We start from the raw sequence: 22,132 nt of genomic DNA, 5'->3' as shown, positions 1-22,132 counted from the left end.
GGACCAAAATTAATGCTATCTGTAGCAATAGAAGCTGCATTTTAGTAAAATCATGCACATAGTTCTTATATGGCTGTCAGAGACAGGACTGTATGTCTCTTATGCAGGGTGGGAAAAGGCAGAAAATTAAGTCTTGCAAGAATAAATGGGTAATCATGCCCATGGGAAGTCTTAGGGTGTTAAAAGTTATATATGCTTAATACATCTATATAAGATGTATGGTCTGCATAATGTTGTGCTGTCCATAGACTGTGATTTCAGTGTTGCTGATGGGCTGTGTGTGCATAGGGTATCAAAAACCTGGGGTTTGGTTTTATGGTTGGATATAATTGGTAAAGTTGGGAAGGGGAGTGTTTATTCACCCAGTTGGAGGAATGTATATAATTATTATCTCTTTAATTTCAGTATTCTTATAATGAAAAGTTGGGAAAATATAGTTTATTGTGATACGTAAAGAATGAAGAGAAGGGCAGTTTGACTCTTAGCTGGGGATAGATTAGCACATACATTCCATATTAATAACCAAACAGGTTTGTGTTTGCTTTAGAAAATTTGAATATCTAAGTATTACGTTTCATCTTAATTTAGGAAGTTCTCTTTTGAAACAGCATATTGATAGAAGTTGATTATATGCTAAATAGAGTTAAATAACGTGTGGAGGGGTAAGAGGCAGTTACATATTCTTGAAGGATTTTGTGCCAAACCCAGATCTAAAGCTTCTCTCAGTCCATTTATGTTTCTGTTATCATCAAGAAGGTAATTCACTGTGGGTAGGCAGTTGAATGTAAAAAGTCAGAAAACAGAATTTATTTTTCTTTTGTAATAAAAGATTTTATAGTCCTAAGTATAGCGCTGCTGTTTCTAGAAAGAAACTGCAGGCTTTTGTGTGTGTATGTCTTAAGAAATTAAGATAATACTGAAAATTAGAAGTTAGAATTCAGTTCATTCTGAAATGTAGCAGTCATGCCAGACTTTCTGAGTATGCTAATCCTTTTTAATTGCTCAGTTTTTTAGTGCTGCTGACTTTTGGAAGGGTTCTATTCCCACTTAGGCAGTATTGGGTACTTCTTAAAGCATCTCCTGAAGCTGGCTGCTTTACCTGGATGTTGAGGCTAAAGATTTGAAATTGTACTGAGTGTTCATGACATTTTGATTCTAAACTGAATATATTTATCAAGATATCAATATATGGTGCTTCCTGAGCAAAGGGGGTCTTGCAGTGCGACTCTTCAGGCTTATGTATGGAGTATACCTATAGCCCTAGAGTCATGTAAGGTGGAAGGGATCTGGGGAGACTCCGTGGTCCAGCCACTGTCTCAAAGCAAGTCCAGTTGTAGCAGGCTGCTGATGGCACTGGTTTATCTCAAAGGATGGAGATCCCACAGGCTCTCTGGACACCCTGTTCCAGCATTTTGTTTTTTTCATATGTTGAGTTGACATTTCCCATATTCTGTCACAGAATCACAGAATCCCAAGGGTTGGAAGGGACCTAAAAAGATCATCTAGTCCAACCCCCCTGCAAGAGCAGGGTATCATGTCTGCTGCCTTTTGTCCTTTTGCTCTGTACCTTTGAGAAGAGTGTGGCTCTGATTTTATATAAATGTTGTCAGGTAGTTTTAGGCAGCACTAAGATCTCAGCATTTTAAGACCAAACAAGTCTATCTCCCTCAGCCCTTACCCATGCCTCCTGAGCTCCAGCTCTGGACCTAGGCAGTTCCATTGGTCTTCTTCCAGTAAATTTTGTCCTTAGGAGCCCAAAATGGTACACTGCTTTAGATGCAGTTTCTCAAATGATGAACAGAAGGGAAGATCTTATTCCTGGGTCTGCTGACTACATTAATGCAGGTCAGGTATATTGGCCTTCCTTGCCCCAGGGCCAATCTGCTTACTCATATTCAACATGGTGTCCACCAGGACCTATACATCTTTTTATGCTTTCCATCTGATTGACCCCCAAGGTGTACTGGTGCATTGGGTTATTCCTCTCTGGGTGCAGGACTTAGCATTTGTCCTTGTCGAAATCATGTAGACAGTAGATAGCAAGTAATGTCCACTTTATATCATCATGTTTAACACCATGGGTCAAATTTGCCCCTGTGGGATCCTTGAGGGATGTGATTGTACCAGGTACAAGCTAAAGCAGAATTTGATCCTGTAGGTCCTTAGGTTGCAGGCTGACATTACACCTGACCCAGTGTAACTGCAGTGTGCTATGAAATGAATAGCTTTGCTCTCTCCACAAGCCTGACCATATGCTTCTGTTAATTTTCTTATATCAAATTTAGTTGGCTGTTCAGCTACAGAGAGATCAGTAATTTAAAAAACAGAAGGCCATCTGTCGTAACTGAAAAAAATTTAGTATTTTCTTTTACCCCCAGAAGCTTGAATTCCACAGTGGCATAGGCTGAGGCATGGTGCAGAGAAGGACAAGATCAGGCAGGACCAGACCTTTCGGTGTCAGCACACAGTTACCCTGGATTAGACTGAGGGTGGTTTGTTGTTTTGCAATAAAATTGGAAACCCAGTCATTTCTGGCTTTACAAATATTGTAGTCGGGTGGATAAAACAAAATTCATTGGGAAATGAACCACAGAAGATGTATTAAAATCCTACGAGTCATTTCAGAGAGCTACTCTAAGTATGCTCTTAATTCTCATTTTAAAAATAGATTATCCAAGTGTGAAAATCACACTGAATATTTTTAAAAGGATAAGGAACTAATTAAAATCCATACATATCAATGTTCAGTGGGTGCTGGTGGTGAGATACTGTATTCAAAGGCAGATACTGTGCTCTTAACCTCCAATGCTATATATAGTCCTGCTCACAATTTAAAGAGCTCAGAAACTGAAACCTTGTTAATTGACTGTTACCACCTTCTGTTGTGCCTTCACTCATACCGGCACTGAAATCCTCGGGCGGGGCTGCTTGTGAAAGGGAGAGGTCAGATGTTACAGAAGCTCTGGCAAATGTGTTGTATATGAATTCTGGATTCCCAATAAACAGGATAGTGAAGCAAACTCTGAGATTTAATTATGGGTTTAGAAGACAAGCGAGGGAAGGAAATGTCTGCCTGTACCTTTGGGTGGACAGCTTCCAAGGAGGATTTCCTTTCTTAAAGCAAGATTATCTCACACATGTGGAAAACTGAATAGAGAATTGAAATGGTTGCCCTCACCCATCCAAATGGAAGGGCACTGCGATTAGTTACTAAACTCTTAGAAATTAAACCAAGTTATGTTTATGGGCTAGGAAAGCCCCTGTGTGCCCTCCTCTCTAAGGAGGCTCTGTGGCTTACTGCGGTGTCTGTGAGGTTTGGTATGTTTTATGGGTTTCACCTACATTGCTCTGAGCCATAGAAGGTCAATTATTCAATTTTTCTGTTCTAGAATCATAGAATCCTAGGTCAGAAGGGACCTCGAGTATCATCTGATCCAGCCTTTTGGCAGACATGACATAGACTAGATGTCCCAGCACCCTGTCCAGCCAAATCTTTAGAAGTGTCCAACATCAGGGTATCCACCAGTTATTCCAATGGCTGACTGTTCTCACTGTGAAAAATTTTCCTATTGTTTCCAGTTGGAATCTTCCCAGGAGTAACTTGGGCCCATTACCCCTCCTCTATTCCATGTGACTCCTTGTAAAAAGGGAGTCTACATCTACATCGTCTTTATATCCACTATTTAAATACTGGAACGTTGTGATAAGATCTCTCTGAGCCTTCTTTTCTCAAGGCCAAACAAGCTGAGTGCTTTCAGCCTTTCTTCATGTGTCAGGTTTCCTAGTCCTTGGATCATCTTTGTCGCCCTTCTCTGGACCCTCTCCAGCCTGTCCACATCATTTTTGTATAGCAGGGACCAAAACTGAAAACAGTATTCTAGGTGTGGCCAGACAAGGGCTGAATAGAGTGGGAGAATGACATCTTTACCTCTGCTGCTGATGCCTGTGTTGGTGAAACAGAGCATCCTTTTGGCTGCCTTTCCAGGTCAATCAATAGTGAAAAGTTCTAGACTTGATGTTGTAATATTTTGTTAAAATGAAAACATAATTAAATGGTTTCTTTCACATCAGCAATATAAAACTAGGGCAGCATTTGAATGATATCACTCCATTTTTGAGACAGTTTTTGATAATTGGTCATTAATTTTTATTATCCATGTAGAAGTGTATCACATCTACCAATTTTTTATTCAAATGCTTGTATGCTCATTTGAATGAACTTCTGGGTTGAACTAATGACCTCCAGAGATCCTTTCCAGGATCCTTTTCCTCAGCTGTTCAGTGATGTCCATGAAACCCTATGACTATATTACATACCCCATATACTATTACTTAGAAACAAAGGAATTGCTCTTACTCACTTTCCAAGTGTTAAAAGTTTTTCTTTTAAATAAAATCATAGAATAGTTAGGGTTGGAAAGGACCTTAAGATCATCCAGTTCCAACCCACCCTGCCGTGAGCAGGGACACCTCACACTAAACCATGCCACCCAAGTCTCGGTCCAACCTGCACTCGAACGCTGCCAGGGATGGAGCATTCACAACTTCCTTGGGCAACCCATTCCAGTGCCTCACCACCCTTACAGTAAAGAACTTCTTTCTTATATCCAATCTAAATTTCCCCTGTTTCAGTTTTAACCTATTACCCCTTGTCCTGTCACTACAGTTCCTAATGAAGAGTCCCTCCCCAGCATCTTTATAGGCTCTCTTCAGATACTGGAAGGCTGCTATGAGGTGCAACATAAATGTAGAATAAGCCACTCTTGGGTGGGTTAGGGAGCAAAATAAAGTTTATTCTTAGCAAGAAGTATCTGTACAACTTCTGTAGTGAAGAAAACCTCTCAATTGGTATGAATCTGAATAGCTGTTGTAGGGGAATGTCATGCAGAATTATAATGAAATGTTAATGGAATAATCTGATCAGCTGGACTTCACCATGAGGCAGAAGGCCTGTGTTATGTTTATGCCCCACTTAAACTGTGTTTTGGTAGCTCACTTGGGATTTAGCTGGACATGAGCTTTGGGTGGAGTGAAATCTGTTTCTAAATCCTCACTGTTGTTTACTGCATTATGAAGCGATTTGACCATTTGGTCCGCTTAGAGGAAAAAACCTCAGCAGTTTCTGTGCCCAGACGAGAATGCTTACAGTGGAAAGCTCTTTGTTTTAAGGACATTGATAAAAAGGAAGGATTTAATTAAGTGTAAGGAGAGCTGTTGTTGAGTAGAGCAAAGAAGTAATGTAGAGGTTTTGGGGTTTATAACTGTGATAGGTTTTCTCCTGTGAGAGTTCATTTGCTTTCTGAGCATAAAGATTAAGAGAAGGACTTTGATATGATAAAAGTTGGGAGGGCAAGTGTTTTATTAATATATATTAGTCATCTTTCTCATGCAGCATTTTAACAACATAAAAGAAGCTATATTTGCCTGTGCTTGTTCCCTGTAATGCTAATTTTATTTTCATTCTGTAACTGAACCTGTTAGTGATCAACCCTTGCTGATACTGCATTGCTTAGATGCACAAGAATTCGGACTTGAGTGCTCAGTGTGTTTTTGTATCTTTAGATCTTTTCTTTTTTCTAAGTAGCTGTAACATCTGTATTTGCAATTGTCTGTTTGATATGTGTCCCTTTGAAACTTGAGCCTCCAAGTGGCTGAGAAATCATGAATGAGAACTGGGCAAGCAGAGAAAAAGAAACCAGAGTAAGAATCAGTTCCTTTGTGCAAAGATATTTAATTTCTGTAAGGGCATGAGACTGTAACCTGTTTGCTTTTTGTTTCCTCTGTTGTAGGCTGCCTTTCCCTGCAGGTGACCGCGTAACTTTTAATGGGAAGGAGTGCATCTGCCAGAAATGTTCCCTGCCCCCTTCCAGCAGCACTGGCTCTTTCCCCGTACAGAACCTGCGAAGTAAGTAGGGGTTTCTTCTTTTCTGTTGTTCTTAGGCTGTGCAGGTTTAAAGAACAAAATCTGACACCAGTACGTGTAACTGAAACACAGCAACAGCCTCAGTAAAATCTAAGTGTAATTTAGACACTAATTTAGACAACTATCAGTATAATTTAGACACTATGATGCATAAATGGTGTCAAGAAACAGACGTAAAAACGTTTTCAAGGAAAGTGTGACATTAAAAAAAAAAAAACAAATGGTGCCATTATAGGGTTAACAATACCCATAAAAGCATTTGATTAAACCTGGAGTAAATGAGATTATTTGGAGAAAGTTATAATATAAATGTATTAATTTTAAGGATTTAGTCCAACTCCTGCCAAAATAAAATCTAGAATGGTATTTAATAAGTTGTAAGTGTTCCAGTATTGCTTCAGAAAGTATCAGTGACAGGACTGCATGGCTGAATACTACACAGGAGGGGTTAACATGTGCAGCGTGACAAGAGGTACGTTTGCCTTGACCTCAGTGCTATCTTGTACTATCAGAAGATACAAACACTGCACAGAAGTAATGTGGTCTTTTCATTCCACCCTTTTTGCAACAGATCATGTAGTGTCATTGTTGCTTTGAACTCTGTTCCTCTGCTGATTTGTTGATAAGTAGCACCATACTTTAACTGTCAACCAATGTCTATATGCAATTAAACAGTAACAGCAATTCAGTTAAATAGCAGAAGACAAGTATTTTTAATGACTATCGCATCACATTGAGCTGGATTTGTCATGGGTGAGGAAGGGCCCCATAGATTGCTCATTTTTGTATATAGGCAAACCAGCCTATTTCAGGAAGAAATCTCACCCTTTTGGGGAGTTTTTTGGGGGTTTTCAATTTTTTTTCCTATGTCCATCCCGTCCCCCGTCCCCCCCCATTTCCCTATAGAAGTTTTCACCATTTTCTTTCTCTAGTTTGTCAGCAAAAGCTCCTGTGTGAATGCGGTAAAGAGACGCTATGCGATTTCCCGCTTGCTAATGCCATTCTCTTCTGGAGAGGTGATAGCTCTTTCTCTTAGGTGCTTTCTCTTGTCACTTATTCCAGAGATCAATCATCCTCAGCCATCTTGGCTGGCTGCATTTGCAGATCCATGCTTTAATGGCCTATCATCTGTTTGTCTCCTTGTCATAAGGGGAAAGTGCCTTTGACTTTAATGGACATTATTTGCCTGGTTGAGTACTGAGAGTACAAGTTCATTTGATTATCTGTGATACAGAATCATTTTATGTATTTGCATTCCCTTTCTCTGTACACATACACATGACTTTTTCTTGCATTGCGTCTCCCCAGTTCTCTCAGGTCACTGCACTGAGTCTCCCCAGTGCACAGGTACCTGCAAACCTAAGCAAACCCCTTGCCTCGAAGGGAAACAGCACTGGAAGCATATCTTTGTGGCAAAACCTGACCTTGGAAAACAGAAGCTTAGGTTTTCCCCTGCTAAAATCTCAAACGGGTATTTAAACCTCAAATACAAGTCTGCTTTATATCTCGTTAGAAACGGAAGAAGTCTTTCCATAGATTTCAGTGGAATTAGTTGAGTCTTGGTTCAAACTTGGATTGTAATATGTTGACCCACTGTTACACTGGGTTTGTTCCTGGCTCAGAACTGCCCAATATGTACTATGTATGTTATTTGTCAGCCCATTTATCTCTGACTTGAGCTCAGGAATGCATTCAGGAGATCCCTGGGAACTCACCGAGCTCCTAACATCACTGCCCCCTTTGACCTGACTGCTCCTTATGTTTTTATCCTTCCACTTTGGTTTTGACCTCTGTTACGCATTCCAGTCGGAAGAAAGGAAGAACGTCAAGCATTTTACCCCAGTCCTTGATTTTTTTTTATTATTATACAAATGCCTACCTACCTGCGTTGTTTCCTTTACAAAACGCTAGCTGTGGAAACCTCTTGTGGCAGTGTTGATGTTGAAAAAGTACTCAGAGAAGAATATCAACATGTAGCAGAAAATGATGTGTTCTGCAGTTATGGGTTGAAATTAGGTGAGTCACCAAAGGATGCTGCATCCAAAACAGGAAGACAAGGATGTTGCATCAATAGGCACTGTTGGCATAGCAACTGCAGTATTTGTTTTTAATTATCTGGAACTTAACAGAGAAAACAGCAGTTGGAAATAAAGAATTAGCTCACAAAGTGCTTCATTTCTGACCACCCAAGCTTAAACCAGTCAAATGGTGAATGATATCTGAATACATGGTGTTGTATTAAGTTTGTGAAATAAACCCTCAGCTAGCGAGGTTAGATTAGATTACCAGATGACCCCACAGTGCAGGGCAGATCACAAATGAATTTCTGATTGCAGTTAAAGAATAGATACTGCAGAATACTGTAGTGTTTATTCTCTTGTGAGACTAAATCCAGGCACACGCCCAAATGTTCTAGTTATTAGCAAAGCCTCAAATGTTCTGATCTGTGGTGCACAAGCTTTTGTTCTGGGCTTGTTTCCACATATTGGTGCTCTACATGGTGACATTAGAGAGACATATTATTGCTCCCTTAATCCATTCCAAATCCACTAAAGGAAAATAAGAACTGTCCTTTATTGTTGTGCACTCAGAAATGAGGCTTTTACAGTTGCACTGAGTGTCTCATTAGGGTCACATAACCAACTAAATAGAATCTTATATCAGAAAGTTTCTAAGAGGACTGTTTAAATGTTCTAATGAGCTCCTACATTTGGAGTTCCTTCTTAATAACTAGATAAATCTTTTTTTTTAATGCTTTTATATGTCTTTCTCTTCTATGCTAGACATGGTTGTGGTCTTATTTTTTTTCTCTTCTGGCATCTCTGAATGACTCTTGGGGTTTGTCTTTTCTGTAGCAAATTGTTGTTATACATGAATAATTCCTAAATATGTATATATATATATATGGTTTCACATAAGTTGGATGAATATAATCGCATGGAATTGAAGGGTTACTGAGATACCGATACTAGAATCAATTTATTGCTGATATTTATTCCTATTTTTCCACATAGTCTGACTGTTTTAACATTCTGAAGAAAACTATACATAAACAGGAACCTAGAGTGAAGAGTGAATGACAGCTGGACCCTGTAGAGTAAGGATTCATTTAGGATATTGTGAACCAGATTAAAATCCCATGCTTGTGTTGCATCTCTAAACAGAGTGCTCACTGGTGGACAGTTGCTGTGGAATCTGAGGGTATATTTGTCTTTTCCTAGCATAGTCAAAAGCATCTATTGTTTACAAACAAACCAACCATAAAACAAAAACAACAAAAAGCAACCAACCCCCCCCCCCCCCAAAAAAAAAGTCCTGTTCTCAATTACTTTTATTGGGGAGTATAGCTATGTTTAACCAACATAGCCTAGCCTATGTTACCCAGTTATGACATGGTTTACATTGAATTTTGACTACCACTTTTTTTGAGCTTTGTATAAGTGAAATTCTGTAAGTCATAAATAGCCAGCCATCACAGTCACATATTGCAATGTCACTACTACTCAGGAATTTGTAGTGCCTCTCATGTATTTTTCCTGGTCACAGAATTTCACATCACAATTTCAGCTTAGGCTTTTTTTCATGGTTGCAGAAAGAATTTTGAAATACTAAGTAAAGCTTTCAGACCCAGAAGCAAAGTCTAATATGGAGAATCAATTATTTGTTGTAATCTCATGACTGTTAGGTCTTTGTTATTAATTTTATTGACCTGATTTACAATGCTTGAAAACAAAAATGGCAACACTTTGTGTATTTTAAAAACTGGATAAATGTGTTAAAATAAAACCTAAGTCACAGGAAATCTAACTCATTGTTTTACTTTGAAAGATTCATGTCTTCTAGCAATGTTAAGGCAATATTAGGGCAGCACCACTTGTGCATCAGTGAGCAGCCAGCAGTGAGCTTTAGAGACTATACAAAGCTGTTACTAGGACACCAATGGATCCTTGTACTGCAGTAATCAGTATTGTTGAGGGACCATCTAAAGCCTGTGATTCACTCATACTGGATTTTTTCTCTTGCAGATTGTGGTGGCTGTGGTTCAGAAATTAAAAATGGGCAGTCATTGGTTGCCTTGGACAAACACTGGCATTTGGGCTGTTTTAAGTGCAATACATGTGGCAAGCTACTGAATGCAGAGTACATCAGCAAGTGAGTTAAATAGAGAAGCATTTTCATTCATTTTCAGCATTCTTTTAATACCAAATAATTAATTTAGCATTGCGTATCCTTTAGTTTTTGTTCATGTATGTTTGGGGGTATATAAATGTTAGAGATTAATATCTAAATTATTAACTAAATTGTATTAGAAGCGTAAAAAAAATTAAGAAAAGTAAAAGTTGAATTTGTGTATTTATCTGGCATGGGACTTGACAAAACAGCTATGCTATAGAAAGGAATGGGTGCAGTATGCTACAAAGCCCCAGAGATACACCCTTAGTTACCTATGTTTGACTTTGTGCAATGCTGTTATGTGAACAAGCGCAAACTATCATTTCCATGTGATTCACGTAAGCAGAAATGTTCTCCAAAAGTTCGTTAAGGAGGTACGTATCACACTTTTCTGCTGCGCCAGACCCTCATGCTGTCAGATTTGGACTGGATATGATGACAGGTATGAGAAGCAGCACAAAGCGCACATGCAGACCAAGTCCCATGTAAACACTCATATCGGTGCAGTGAGATATAGGGCTTTCACTGGCCAAGGCACCTGGGATTAATTTCTCCTTCAGAGAAGCGTGTTGATATGATGAAATTCTCTTAAGCAACTAAATAACTCCGTCACTAGTGGCCAGAGATGATGGAGCTTCAGAGCCAATGTCCCACTGACTTTCAACGATTCTTTGGGTTTAGATTAATAGAAGTATAACATTTAATGTCACAGCTTGCAGGGGAGAAACAATATATAATAAAAGGGTGTTCTCAAGTAAAGGTTGTTCATTATCTCAGATGTTCTGCTATTCTGCTGTAGTTTGCTGCAGCGCTTTTTTTTTTTCTTGTTATTTAATAATAAAACCCCATAAATTTTAAAGATATAATTACCATTAAATCCTCTTTTTGAAAAAGCTAAATGCCAAACAAAATAACTCAAGAGAAGAAACATCCTGGCTTCAGTTAATTCAGTTATTTATTGTGATAACTTTCAGGTTCATCTCGAAGCAATCAAACTTGTATGCAAGAAAATTAATTTTTATGTTTCTCCAGGGAAATGTTGAATAAAATTATGTCTCTGCTAATAAATCTGACTGATCATGGGCTGTTTTAGCGTAACACACTAAATATATTTAACAATGTGTAACTTGCACTTTGAAACAGGAGAAGAGTCTCCGGTTTCTTTTAGAGCTATTTATTTTCCTTCATCGGCTTAATAGTCTAAGTGTAAAACTTCATAAAGTTGTGATCTAAATTTGATAAGTAAAGAGAAATGTGGAAATAACTGGGTTTTTTTCCAAAGAAGGGGAAAAACGTGGAAGAAGTTAATGAGTAATACTATACCAAAAAATGGTGTGAGTGTCTCAGAGACTGAGTGCTATGACAAGGGCAAAGATGATGGCTGAATTCAGTGACAGAGCAGGAAAGCAGGATTGTGGTAGACTCAGGCCAGAATAGTTCATTAACTATTCAATTCTTTACAAAATTAATAAATAAAAGTGTCTGAGAGGTGGGAAAGTCCATAAACTCCCTATGAACTATTGAAGCGTTAACGAATTTTAGCTGTAAATCTCTCAGTAAGTCTATAAGCCTATGAAAAGCAATCTATGTATGTCCTATTGTTCTTTCCTAGGGATGGTGTTCCATATTGCGAAACGGACTATCATGCAAAGTTTGGGATCAGATGTGACAATTGTGAAAAGTATATCACAGGCAGAGTGCTCGAGGTAAGGAGAACCTGTCATTCAGAAATATCTCAGAGTGTCCAAAGAGACTTGCACTTTTTGGTGTAGTTGTATGCTTACAAGTGAGTGTTAATGCAACAGTTTAATGTTACTTTATGGAGTACTAGGAACTTCTGTAATTCTCTTTTGTTTCTTCTGTTAATGATTTTGTAATACATGAACTCTCTAAATGGATGTTTGTGGTGCTGGAGAATGTTCAGGTAGCAGAAGTAATAAGTGAATGGGTTATTGGGCACATTTTGATGCTTATGCTAAATTCCTTTGCAATTTCTGCTTTTTGATTCTATGTTCCCCAGGGTTAGGATGAAGCTGTTTTAAAACTAAAATTAATCATTTGAAATGTATTTTTGCATCCAGAAAATTGATATATTCTTTTGATCTTAATAGAATTTATCTTTGCATCTAATTGTATTGTTATCGTATGTTCAGTGATTATCCAGTTTTACTTTTTGCGTTTTCCTGTGTTTTGTGAAGCCTTAGCACAGTCAGTTCACTTCTTTCTCTTCCTCAGTTAAGAAAGCCTGGAGAAGTCCTAAAGGACTTCCATCAGAGAAAGATCTGCTGAAAGTCGTATAAAGACTTAATTATCCAAGTGGTGGACACTTGGCAGCTACGTAGGAACTGAGAAGCAACTAGAAGAAAATGAGTCCATGCTAGATGACATGGTACAATGTTAGGGTTAGGCATGGGAGGCTTCTCTGTTAGCAAATGTTTTTACAGACGTCTCAGATAGCTGGTGTCTAAGAGTGTGAAGGCAGCTTTCTCAAGTGGGAGAGGCAAAACAGAAGAAAACATGTAAAAAATATCAGAAATGTCAGAGGTGACCAGTGGAAGCTGCTGTAAGTTTTCAGAGATGCCAGTCTTTGACAGCGAAAGAAAGGTAGTAAGAGAGGGTGGGCTTTGGAGGTGAAGCCAATTAACTTACGTTCAATGTGATAAGGGAGACAGCTGAATGAAGAGGCAAGAGTTTCATGGTCAAAGCTATAGAAAATTAGAGGTGCACTTTTTCACAGCAGGCTACAGGGAGTGATTAAGACTGGAGAAGAACAGAAGCTCCAATTTCTGTACTGACGCTTTTGGCTTCACAGTATTGTGTTTTTCTGTCCTGTTCTTGCCTTGAAATGTCTGTACTAAAATACGTTTTTATTTGGTAATATTTTACCCACGGTATGGCTAAGCAATAGCGTATGGGTTGAAGTGGTTAAGATTTGGGTCCTTACTGGCTCTGTGGATGATGAAAGGAAAAAAAAAAGATGAAAAGATTTGCACAGTAACAGTACTGAGTTGGATCTGTGGGACCCCGGGGCACATGTGTCTGTACCCGTTTCTTCTAACTGCTTGGTGAGAGCATACTGAACAGGAGGAGAGTTCCTTGTTTTGACTATAAATGGACCAGCAACAAACTTGAGAAAAGCTGTAGTAGGAATTTTACCATGGCTGATTACATATGTCTTTGTAGTTCTAAGTGATGTTTTTGGTTAGTGCATGTATATGCCCACCTCCTCTCCCCTTCCACAGGGTAGGAAGGTACTGGTGCAGGCTGGGAGCAACTTTGATTGAAGTCTGTGGCATTTAGCTGTAGAAAAAACACTGATGCAAGATTCTGAAACCTTTTTTTAGCAAAAGATGAGGAGAAAGGACTTTCACAATTTGTGAAAGCACAGCAGTGTCAAATAATGTCACTTACAGGCAGGAAAGCTAGGCTGAAGTTAGTATGAAGCAGGCAATGGATTTGAACAGGTACAATGTCATTTAGTGTGTGGAGGCTTGTTACAATAACCTGGAAACTTAATGGTGTATAATCTTCTTTCATAAGATTGTATAAAGCAATTTTGGTTTGTGTGCAACAAAACTGAAGAAGCTTGAATGCAAGTGCATGTGCTGTGTCCTAGCATTCCACTGTCACAGTAGGTCCTGCTCCTCATGACATCTCCCAAAATACCTGCTTCGATCCCCTCTGCTTCCCAATGAAATATCTCAAGACCTTTCTTTACATTCCCACTGCCTGTTTATATGATCTGGAGATGACACTCTGCATGAGGCTGCTTCCATGGTGATCAGCCTGTGATTTCCATGAGCCTTTTGACTTCTTTAATGGATCACTTTAATGGCTATTGAGTTTCAGTGTTGGCCATGGAGAGCAGTCAGGTGAGGAGGTAGTGCACACCTCATTTCATTAGGAAGATAGACTGAAAGTCATGACCTAAGCAAACAGATTTGAAAGAACACAGAGAACATATTTGTAGCTAACGTGGTTAAGTCATTTATTGTTCGTCTGCAGCAGATGGACTTGTTCAAAAGGCTTGCAATTCAGGCTGATCTCTTCCGTCTGTCTGGTATCAAACTCAGTGTGTGTTTGTCGCTTGTTGATCTCTTTGTAATTCTCCTGGTCATGAAGACAGAAAGAAAGTAAAAAGTAGCCATACCTGTTTTTCATTAGAGGATGTATTTTTTTGTGGAACTGCCTGGAATCCTGACGCATTTTTCAAAGCTTCAACATTTCTTTTTACCATCTTGAAAATAATTTGGAGATACACAGAAATAATAGGGCAAATTGCTATTAAAGTGGGAGAAAATCTTGACAGCAGTGCTTATTAGGCAGAGGAATAGTTTCCCAAGGGAGCTGCTGGAAGCTATCACTTAGTATTAAAATGAGATTGGACAAGGCACTGGAAAATCTACGTTAGGGAACAGTCCTGCACTGACAAAGGGAGGGACTATATGAGCTAATAGGGTTTTTTCCATCTCTGATTTCTGTGATAATGTCAGGACAGCTGCTTCCACGATTATTGTGTGCCCAGATTTTATAATATTGTCTCCCTTTCCAACACTTGTTCATTTTAAGTGTTTATTCAGCCGAGGAGGAAGGAGAAGTCAATTAGTGTGAGTTACTGATAACTTATAAAAATATAGCTGTTTTTGTAGGTTGCCAGCCAAATACAATGATGATTTACTTAAATTCATCCTTCAGTCCGGTTGGTTAGGGCCAGATTCATTCCATGTAGTAAATGAGCTTAAACCCGGGATAGCTCTGTTTAGAATTCCTTTCTTGTTTCTTTCTTCCCTTCCAGTCCACCTTGGCTTGGCCCCAGTCTCCCAGGGAGCTTGTACTAGAAAAGCTACAAAAGGGGGCTGAGCAGCTAATTTACGGAGACCATAAATTCTTCTTTTGCTTTCAAAGGCAACAGTTTTGCTGTTCTTTTATAAAACCCCTGCCCACCAGTGCTTTTATGGGCAAGCTTCACTTTGCTCAGGAAGCGTACAGAGCACTGTTCAAATGCAGCGTCAGTCCTCTCCTAGAAATTGCAATGTTTTATGCCTGACCATACATGTTGATAAACCTGCTGACTTAAATGGGGATCAAGAGGTGTGTAGAGTTTATAGTTTGACTAAAAATGCTGTGTGACTGAAAACCTTTAGAATCATAGAATCATAGAATGGTTAGGGCTGGAAAGGACCTCAAGATCATCTAGTTCCAGCCCCCCTGCCATGGACAGGGACACCTCTCACTAAACCAACCAACACAAGGCTTCATCCAACCTGGCCTTGAACACTGCCAGTGATGGAGCACTCACAACCTCCCTGGGCAACCCATTCCAGTGCCTCACCACCCTAACAGGAAAGAATTTCCTCCTTATATCCAATCTAAACTCCCCCTCTTTAAGTTTTAACCCATTACCCCTTGTCCTGTCACTACAGTCCCTGACAAAGAGTCCCTCCCCAGCATCCCTGTAGGCCTCCTTCAGATACTGGAAGGCTGCTATGAGGTCTCCAAGCAGCCTTCTCTTTTCCAGGCTGAAAAGCCCCAACTTCCTCAGCCTGTCTTCATACGGGAGGTGCTCCAGTCCCTGATCATCCTCATGGCCCTCCTCTGGACTTGTTCCAGCAGTTCCATGTCCTTTTTATGTTGAGGACACCAGAACTGCACACAGTACTTCAGGTGAGGTCTCACAAGAGCAGAGTAGAGGGGCAGGATCACCTCCTTCGACCTGCTGGTCACGCTCCTTTTGATGCAGCCGAGGATACGGTTGGCTTTCTGGGCTGTGAGCGCACACTGCCGGCTCATGTTCATTTTCTCATCGACCAGCGCCCCCAAGTCCTTCTCTGGAGGGCCGCTCTGAAAGGTTTCTTTTTAGTGCTTATGCTCTGGCTCTGTTGCCAATCCAGTACTAGCTAAAATCAGGCAATAACACAGAAAATAAACCCATTTAAAAAAAACAAGCTGTTGATTTTTATAACCAGCCATCTCCGTTTTGTCATGTTGCAATCTATTTCTCTGCGTTTGGCACTAAAAATACTTTTTCCTCTCTTTTTCTATCACAAACACTTATTTATTAATTAAAATCTGAACTTGTGCTAATGAGCATGTCATAAAAATAGACAACATAAGTGTATTTGCCATTTTTTTTTTTTTCTAAAAATATGCTTTATTTCACATGCTAATTCAGAGCCTGATACAAATCCTTTTCAATCAGGAAAACCCTTCCCATTTATTTCATGATTTTTAATCAGTCTTCTAGCTGTCTTTTGCTCAGAGGAAGCAGGGGTGGGTTGCCTACCTCCCAGTCCTTCCCACACAACAGGCTGTGCAGAGGCTTGGAAGGCTGTTGAGGTGTGTGGAGGAGCTGTGTGACTCCTCCTGATGCCCTCTCCTGGGGAACGTGCCTGTGTTTCCTTAACATCCAGTATTTAGAAACTTTAATTCAGTTCTGGCACCTTTATTTTAAAACAGTCTGTGCATAGTTACTAATTCTTTGGATACAGTTTGATTTTTAGCTTTTTTGATCTTCTTCCTTTTAATCGATAGTCTAATCTTTTAGTCTAAAGATACTTTATAGAGAACAACCTTAGTTTCTCTCAACTCTCATTTTTGAAAAACTGAATGAACCAAATTCTCCTCTGCTTGTAAATCATAGAATCATAGGATAGTTTGAGGTGGAAGGGGTCTTCAAAGGTTATCTGGTCCAAATCCACTGCAATGAGCAGGGGCATCTTCAACTAGATCAGGCTGTCCAGAACCACATTCAGCCTGGCCTTAAATGTCTTCAGGGATGATGAATCTACCACCTCTTTGGGCAACCTGTGCCTGTGTTTCAGCACCATCATTGTGAAAGACGTTTTCCTCACATCCAGCCTGAATCTCCCCTCTTAGTTAAAAACCATTACCCCTCAAAAAAGTAAAGTCATCCCCAGGCTCTTCTGGTGGTGTTGGTGGACATTCTCACCATATGTTGCTAGCTGGAACCACCTTCTGTCAGTGTGCATGAACACTGTACACCAGATGATGTCTCATTACCACCTTGTGCAGTTGGAGTAACCTCTTTCACTGTTTCTAAAGTACTTTCTCTGGTATATCTTGCACTGAGTGTGGGTTTTTCCTGTGGTTTCATTGATATTGACACCCCATAGCAAGATGTGAGCTGGGGGGTGTTTCCCTTTATCTGCTGTTTCAGCTGATGATTTCCTACACTGTTAAAGGAAGCTTTCATACCCAAACAAAGACTTCTGGGGTGTTTTGATAGCAAATGCAGTATATGCTGTGAGGGGATCAACTGTGATTGTTTGGATAGGCAACTGCAGCCCAGCAATTGCAAGGCCGAGCTGCCTCACAGAAGGCCTCTATGATGAGCTGTCCTGGTAGCTTATGAACAAGCTAGATCTCCGCTGCTACTAGCCATTGTTCTGCATTTCATGTGAATAAAAGTTGACAGTGGAGCACACTGGAAGTTATGCTTTTGGAAGGGTCTTTTGGGGCTTATTTACACACAACCCAACTGCTTCTGTAAGCACTGAAGGGTATTTTCAGTACTTGATTAGACTTCTATCTTCAACTGTCCCATGATTTACACCTACATGGCTGTGGTGTAAATGTGTTTTACAAGTGCTGGTTTCACTTATTAAACATAAGGATGGGTTCCACTGCTGTGTTTCACATCCTAACATGGCAGCATGGCACTCAGTATGTGTGGGGGAAGAAAGGGTTGACATTTTTATGGACTGTATGTATGTGTAAATGTCTAGGAAAGTATAGTCAATAAATCTTTTTAAAATCTATTAGTGACGAGTATACACTACCTTAAAATAAGGGAACAAACGCAGTAGGCATTAGACAGGAATGAGACTAGAAATGACAATAATTTATATGTCAAATGCCATTTATAACTTGGTGACTTATTAATTAAAAATTAATCTTACTTTTTGTATGTGTGTTTTGCTTTGCCCTAGGGTTAAGCCACTTCTGTTTGTAGCCACATCTACTTTGTAAATCAATTGCCTTTCCCTTTATGAAAGTCTCAGTATAGCAGAGAGACGAGACTAATTCTTTATAGCAGGGTGTACCAGTTTCTGCCTGCAGTGTGGAAGAATGGTTCATTCTGAAATGTCTGTTACCCTGCTGTTTCACTAACAACAAAACCTAGTGATGTGTGAAAGGTACTTGAGCAGCAGCTTATCATGTAGGCATTAATACTGAAACGTGCAATAAAAGCGTCTCCATCTATAAGACCGAAGGGTTTCCTGTAGCATGGGCAGCCGTGTGAAGGTTGTCAGAGCAGCAAAAGGATCCAAGTGTCAGTGCTAGTCTTCAGTTAGAAACTGCTCTCTACACCAGTTTTTCTTCTATCATGAGAGAAGAAGGAAAGACACACATCTAAATAAATCAGCATTAGCTCTTGCAAAAGGAAACCATCTAAGGTAGGAAACATTAACTGGCACTTTTAATGCGTAGTGTTTGCTGAGATGAAAATCATTTTGCAGCTTGAGAACAGTCTCTGTTTCAGTGCTGCTTGCATTCATCTGGGGCTACTGGTTTGCAAAGGCAGGTTGATCATCAGTGCAGAGTATCTGAATTTGGCTGGGTAAGTGTTAATCGAGTTGACTTAGACTTTCTGCTTTAAAACAAGTATCATTAAAAATACTGTCAACAAGCATATAAATAGCAATGCAGATGTTTTTGACCTTAGATTTTAGCCTTTTCTGTAGTACAATTATATTGTTTTAGATACAGTCCTCTTATCTTTATCCCAGCCTCATCCTTTCTTTCTCCAGAAAGATGTAGAGCTACACCTATGTATATTTATTACCTGAACTATTAAAAACAATTAGGAAAAAACAGTGCATATTAAAATAAACTGATTGCACAGTTTTTACCCTATAAGTCAGTTTTTATGTTTATTGAAGAAGAGCACTGAGTAGCATTTGGTGATATCTTAGGTCTGTTATATTTTTACCAAAGTAAGGGATTCTGCAAACTATTTCTGAATAATACAAATGAGAAGTTCAGAATTTGAACTTCTGGTTAATAAAGAAGAACGAATGACTATTGCAGCGTTTGTGGGTTTTTTGTTTCAGTTGCTTGCTTGCTTTTCTGTTGAGGACTTCTCTCACATGTATGGAAGAAGTCCCTAATAGTGCTGCTGTGCATTTGTGCCTGTGTGGGTCTGTATGTGTTAGTTTTAGTGCAGGGTTAGACTCTTGAGCTGGACAGATCAGTGAATGGTGTCCACTGCCTTCTCAAATTATGCAGAAATATAATACCAGTTACCTATCTTAAACTATCTCAATTAATTAATTAAAGTATCAGAGCAGTGGTTCCCATAGTCACCTTGATACCTTCTGAGCCTCAGACACAAACAGCTTACAGTATGTCCATTACAATGCCTCTCTAAGCAATGTGTTGCTGTGGCAATTGGTTATTATCTGGTACTATTTGCTGGCATTTGAATATTTTGACAATGTAAATGTTGCACTTTTTGGATGTCTTCAGTTCCTCATCCCATAGCTTTGTATAATTTCTTTAATTTCTGGTGATCTGACTCGCACCTGGGGTACATTGTGGTCAGCAAAGCCACTGCTCTGCAGTGCCCTGTACCTACCAACCCACAATACAGCCAACAATACAGGTGCCTCCTCCAGCTCTCTCCTGTAACCATGACAGTGGTGCAGCAGTAAGTGCACTTAGTGACCATTGCCTTTGTTTGGAAAGTATCTCCAGAATGCTCTTGCCAGTGTGACAACAGTTCACTGTGTCTGCAGTAGCAGGAAAGCAGTTTTATTTCTTGTATCTTTAAGAGTTTTCATCAGAATTTTTTGTGCTTCTTCAGATTTCTTTTTCCACCCTCAAAGTGAGAACTTCTGAATCGTACCTTGAACTTGAAATGTGTGGATGAGTCTGAAAGTAGCAACTTCCTACTTCCAGGAAGGAATGTCCTTGGATGTTTGCAGCCTGGATCAATACGACCAGTGCTGGCTTCATCTGATAAATCGTGCTTTCTCTCTCGGGCTGTTCAGTGTCGGTTGCACCTTCATTCCTCCCATCTGAAATGGGTGGGCTAAATGCACAGCTGCAAAGTTGAAGATAAAGAGGAATATGTCTGCAAGTCATCTTTCTCCTTCTGCACTCCCTTTCCCCTATCAAGGGATGGCAGACGTGAGAGCCAGCTGCAGCTTGTCTTGGCCTGTAAGAGTGTTTTAAGGAGTGGAAGAGGCAAGTGGAAAAGAAGGAAGTAGATTGTTGAGCAAATGGAAAACAAAGCCTCTTCCAGTCTCAGTGGGTGGCAAGAAAAATTTGCAGAGCTGAGAAGAAAAAGACAAAAATGGCAGATCACTCATTGCATAGCAAATGCAACTGAGTGCAAAATCAGTGATTTTAGGCATAACAGACCACTTTGGTTTACAAGATCAGGTACAGGATTCTGTAGAAAAAGCATACTATTGGCCTTTTCCAACTTTTGCCTGACTCTGCAGCAGGGCTGAATTTGCTCCTGAGTCAGAACTTGTTTGGAGATGTTACAGAATGGAATTACAGCTATAACAGTACTGAATTTTCTTTCTGTTCCTTCTTTTTCTCAATTATCCCCTTTAAATCCCCTTTTGGGATTTTAATGTGTTTGTGGTTTTTTTTTGGTTTTGGGGTTTTCTTTATTTCTTCCACAAGCATTAGAAAATTCTCTCTGAGAGCCCAGTTACTATCGCTCCGAGATAAATGTCCCCATTGGTACATTTGATCTGCAGTTTATACCTGGAAGAATAAAGAGTGTGTGGGAGGCAGTAAAAAATGACTCAGATGTGGGTGGGAAGTCTCAAGGCTCTGCAAAGTACAGGGGGATGAGCCAGAACCAAGACAATATGAAATAACGGTACATGCGGGGCAGCTGAAGCTGTAAGTAATGCTGCAGGTGCGTGTATTGAACATTTCACATGATTGTTTCTTGGCATCTAGTAAGATGATAAATGAATCCAGTATGGAGAAGATGAGGAGAAGGATTAATTCAAAACACTACATTTACACTGGTGTAAACCCTATTAAATATGGTTCATTTGCCCTGGCACGCTGCTGAAGTGACTCAATGGTGAGTCAGGTCTACTGTGACTAAGGGAATTAGTTAGTTTTCCTTCACATAATTGTCTCGTTATCCCCTGGGTCTCACACGTTTCTCTCCTCAGTACTGTTGTTTTAACATAAGCAGTAAATATTTTGCCAAATACCTCTGCCTTGATCATGTTGCCCATCCCTTCATACCCAGTAGATAACTTAGAATCATAGAATAGTTAGGGTTGGAAAGGACCTTAACATCATCCAGTTCCAACCCCCCTGCTATTGGCAGGGACACCTCACACTAAACCATCTCACCCAAGGCTTCATCCAACCTTGCCTTGAACACGGCCAGGGATGGAGCATTCGCAACCTCCGTATGGCAGCTGTTTACTAACTTAACCATTATTGTATACAGCTGTTACTGAGTACTGAGTACTCCTTCAGGTTCTTCTGTAATATATGCAAAACACTGGTTTTGCTAGAAACGTGGTGCAGATTTTATGTGGTTACACTTAAGTCTGGAGAAGGCTGGAGAAGAGAAGGCTGCTTGGAGACCTCATAGCAGCCTTCCAGTATCTGAAGGGGGCCTATAGGGATGCTGGGGAGGGACTCTTCATCAGGGACTGTAGTGACAGGACAAGGGGTAACGGGTTAAAACTTAAACAGGGGAAGTTTAGATTGGATATAAGGAGGAAATTCTTTCCTGTTAGGGTGGTGAGACACTGGAATGGGTTGCCCAGGGAGGTTGTGAGTGCTCCATCACTGGCGGTGCTCAAGGCCAGGTTGGATGAAGCCTTGTGTGGGATGGTTTAGTTTGAGGTGCCCCTGCCCATGGCAGGGGGGTTGAAACTAGATGATCTTGAGGTGCTTTCCAACCCTAACTGTTCTATGATTCTATGAAGTCTGGTAACTGAGCAGAGTATTTTACTTCAAGCAAAAAAGTTCATCTGATTTTCTGAATATCATCACTCTATTTTGAAAATACCCTGTAGAACA

At 39.9% G+C, this 22,132-nt stretch overlaps 1 protein-coding gene across 5 annotated transcripts in view; it reads left to right on the top strand.

The window, feature by feature from the left end:
• Positions 1-22,132, top strand: part of ABLIM2 (actin binding LIM protein family member 2) — a 139,920-nt gene that overhangs the window by 54,712 nt on the left and 63,076 nt on the right. For all 5 annotated transcript variants that reach the window (XM_065659972.1, XM_065659964.1, XM_065659954.1 and 2 more), the window contains exons 4-6: positions 5,790-5,905; positions 9,949-10,075; positions 11,709-11,802. In XM_065659972.1, the coding sequence (XP_065516044.1) occupies positions 5,790-5,905; positions 9,949-10,075; positions 11,709-11,802 (337 nt within the window). The remainder of the gene's footprint in view (positions 1-5,789; positions 5,906-9,948; positions 10,076-11,708; positions 11,803-22,132) is intronic.

The sequence above is a fragment of the Lathamus discolor genome, chromosome 1, assembly GCF_037157495.1.
Source record: "Lathamus discolor isolate bLatDis1 chromosome 1, bLatDis1.hap1, whole genome shotgun sequence".
Lineage (NCBI taxonomy): Eukaryota > Metazoa > Chordata > Aves > Psittaciformes > Psittacidae > Lathamus > Lathamus discolor.
Note: the sequence above shows the minus strand (reverse complement) of the source record. Positions and strands in the feature narration are given on the sequence as shown.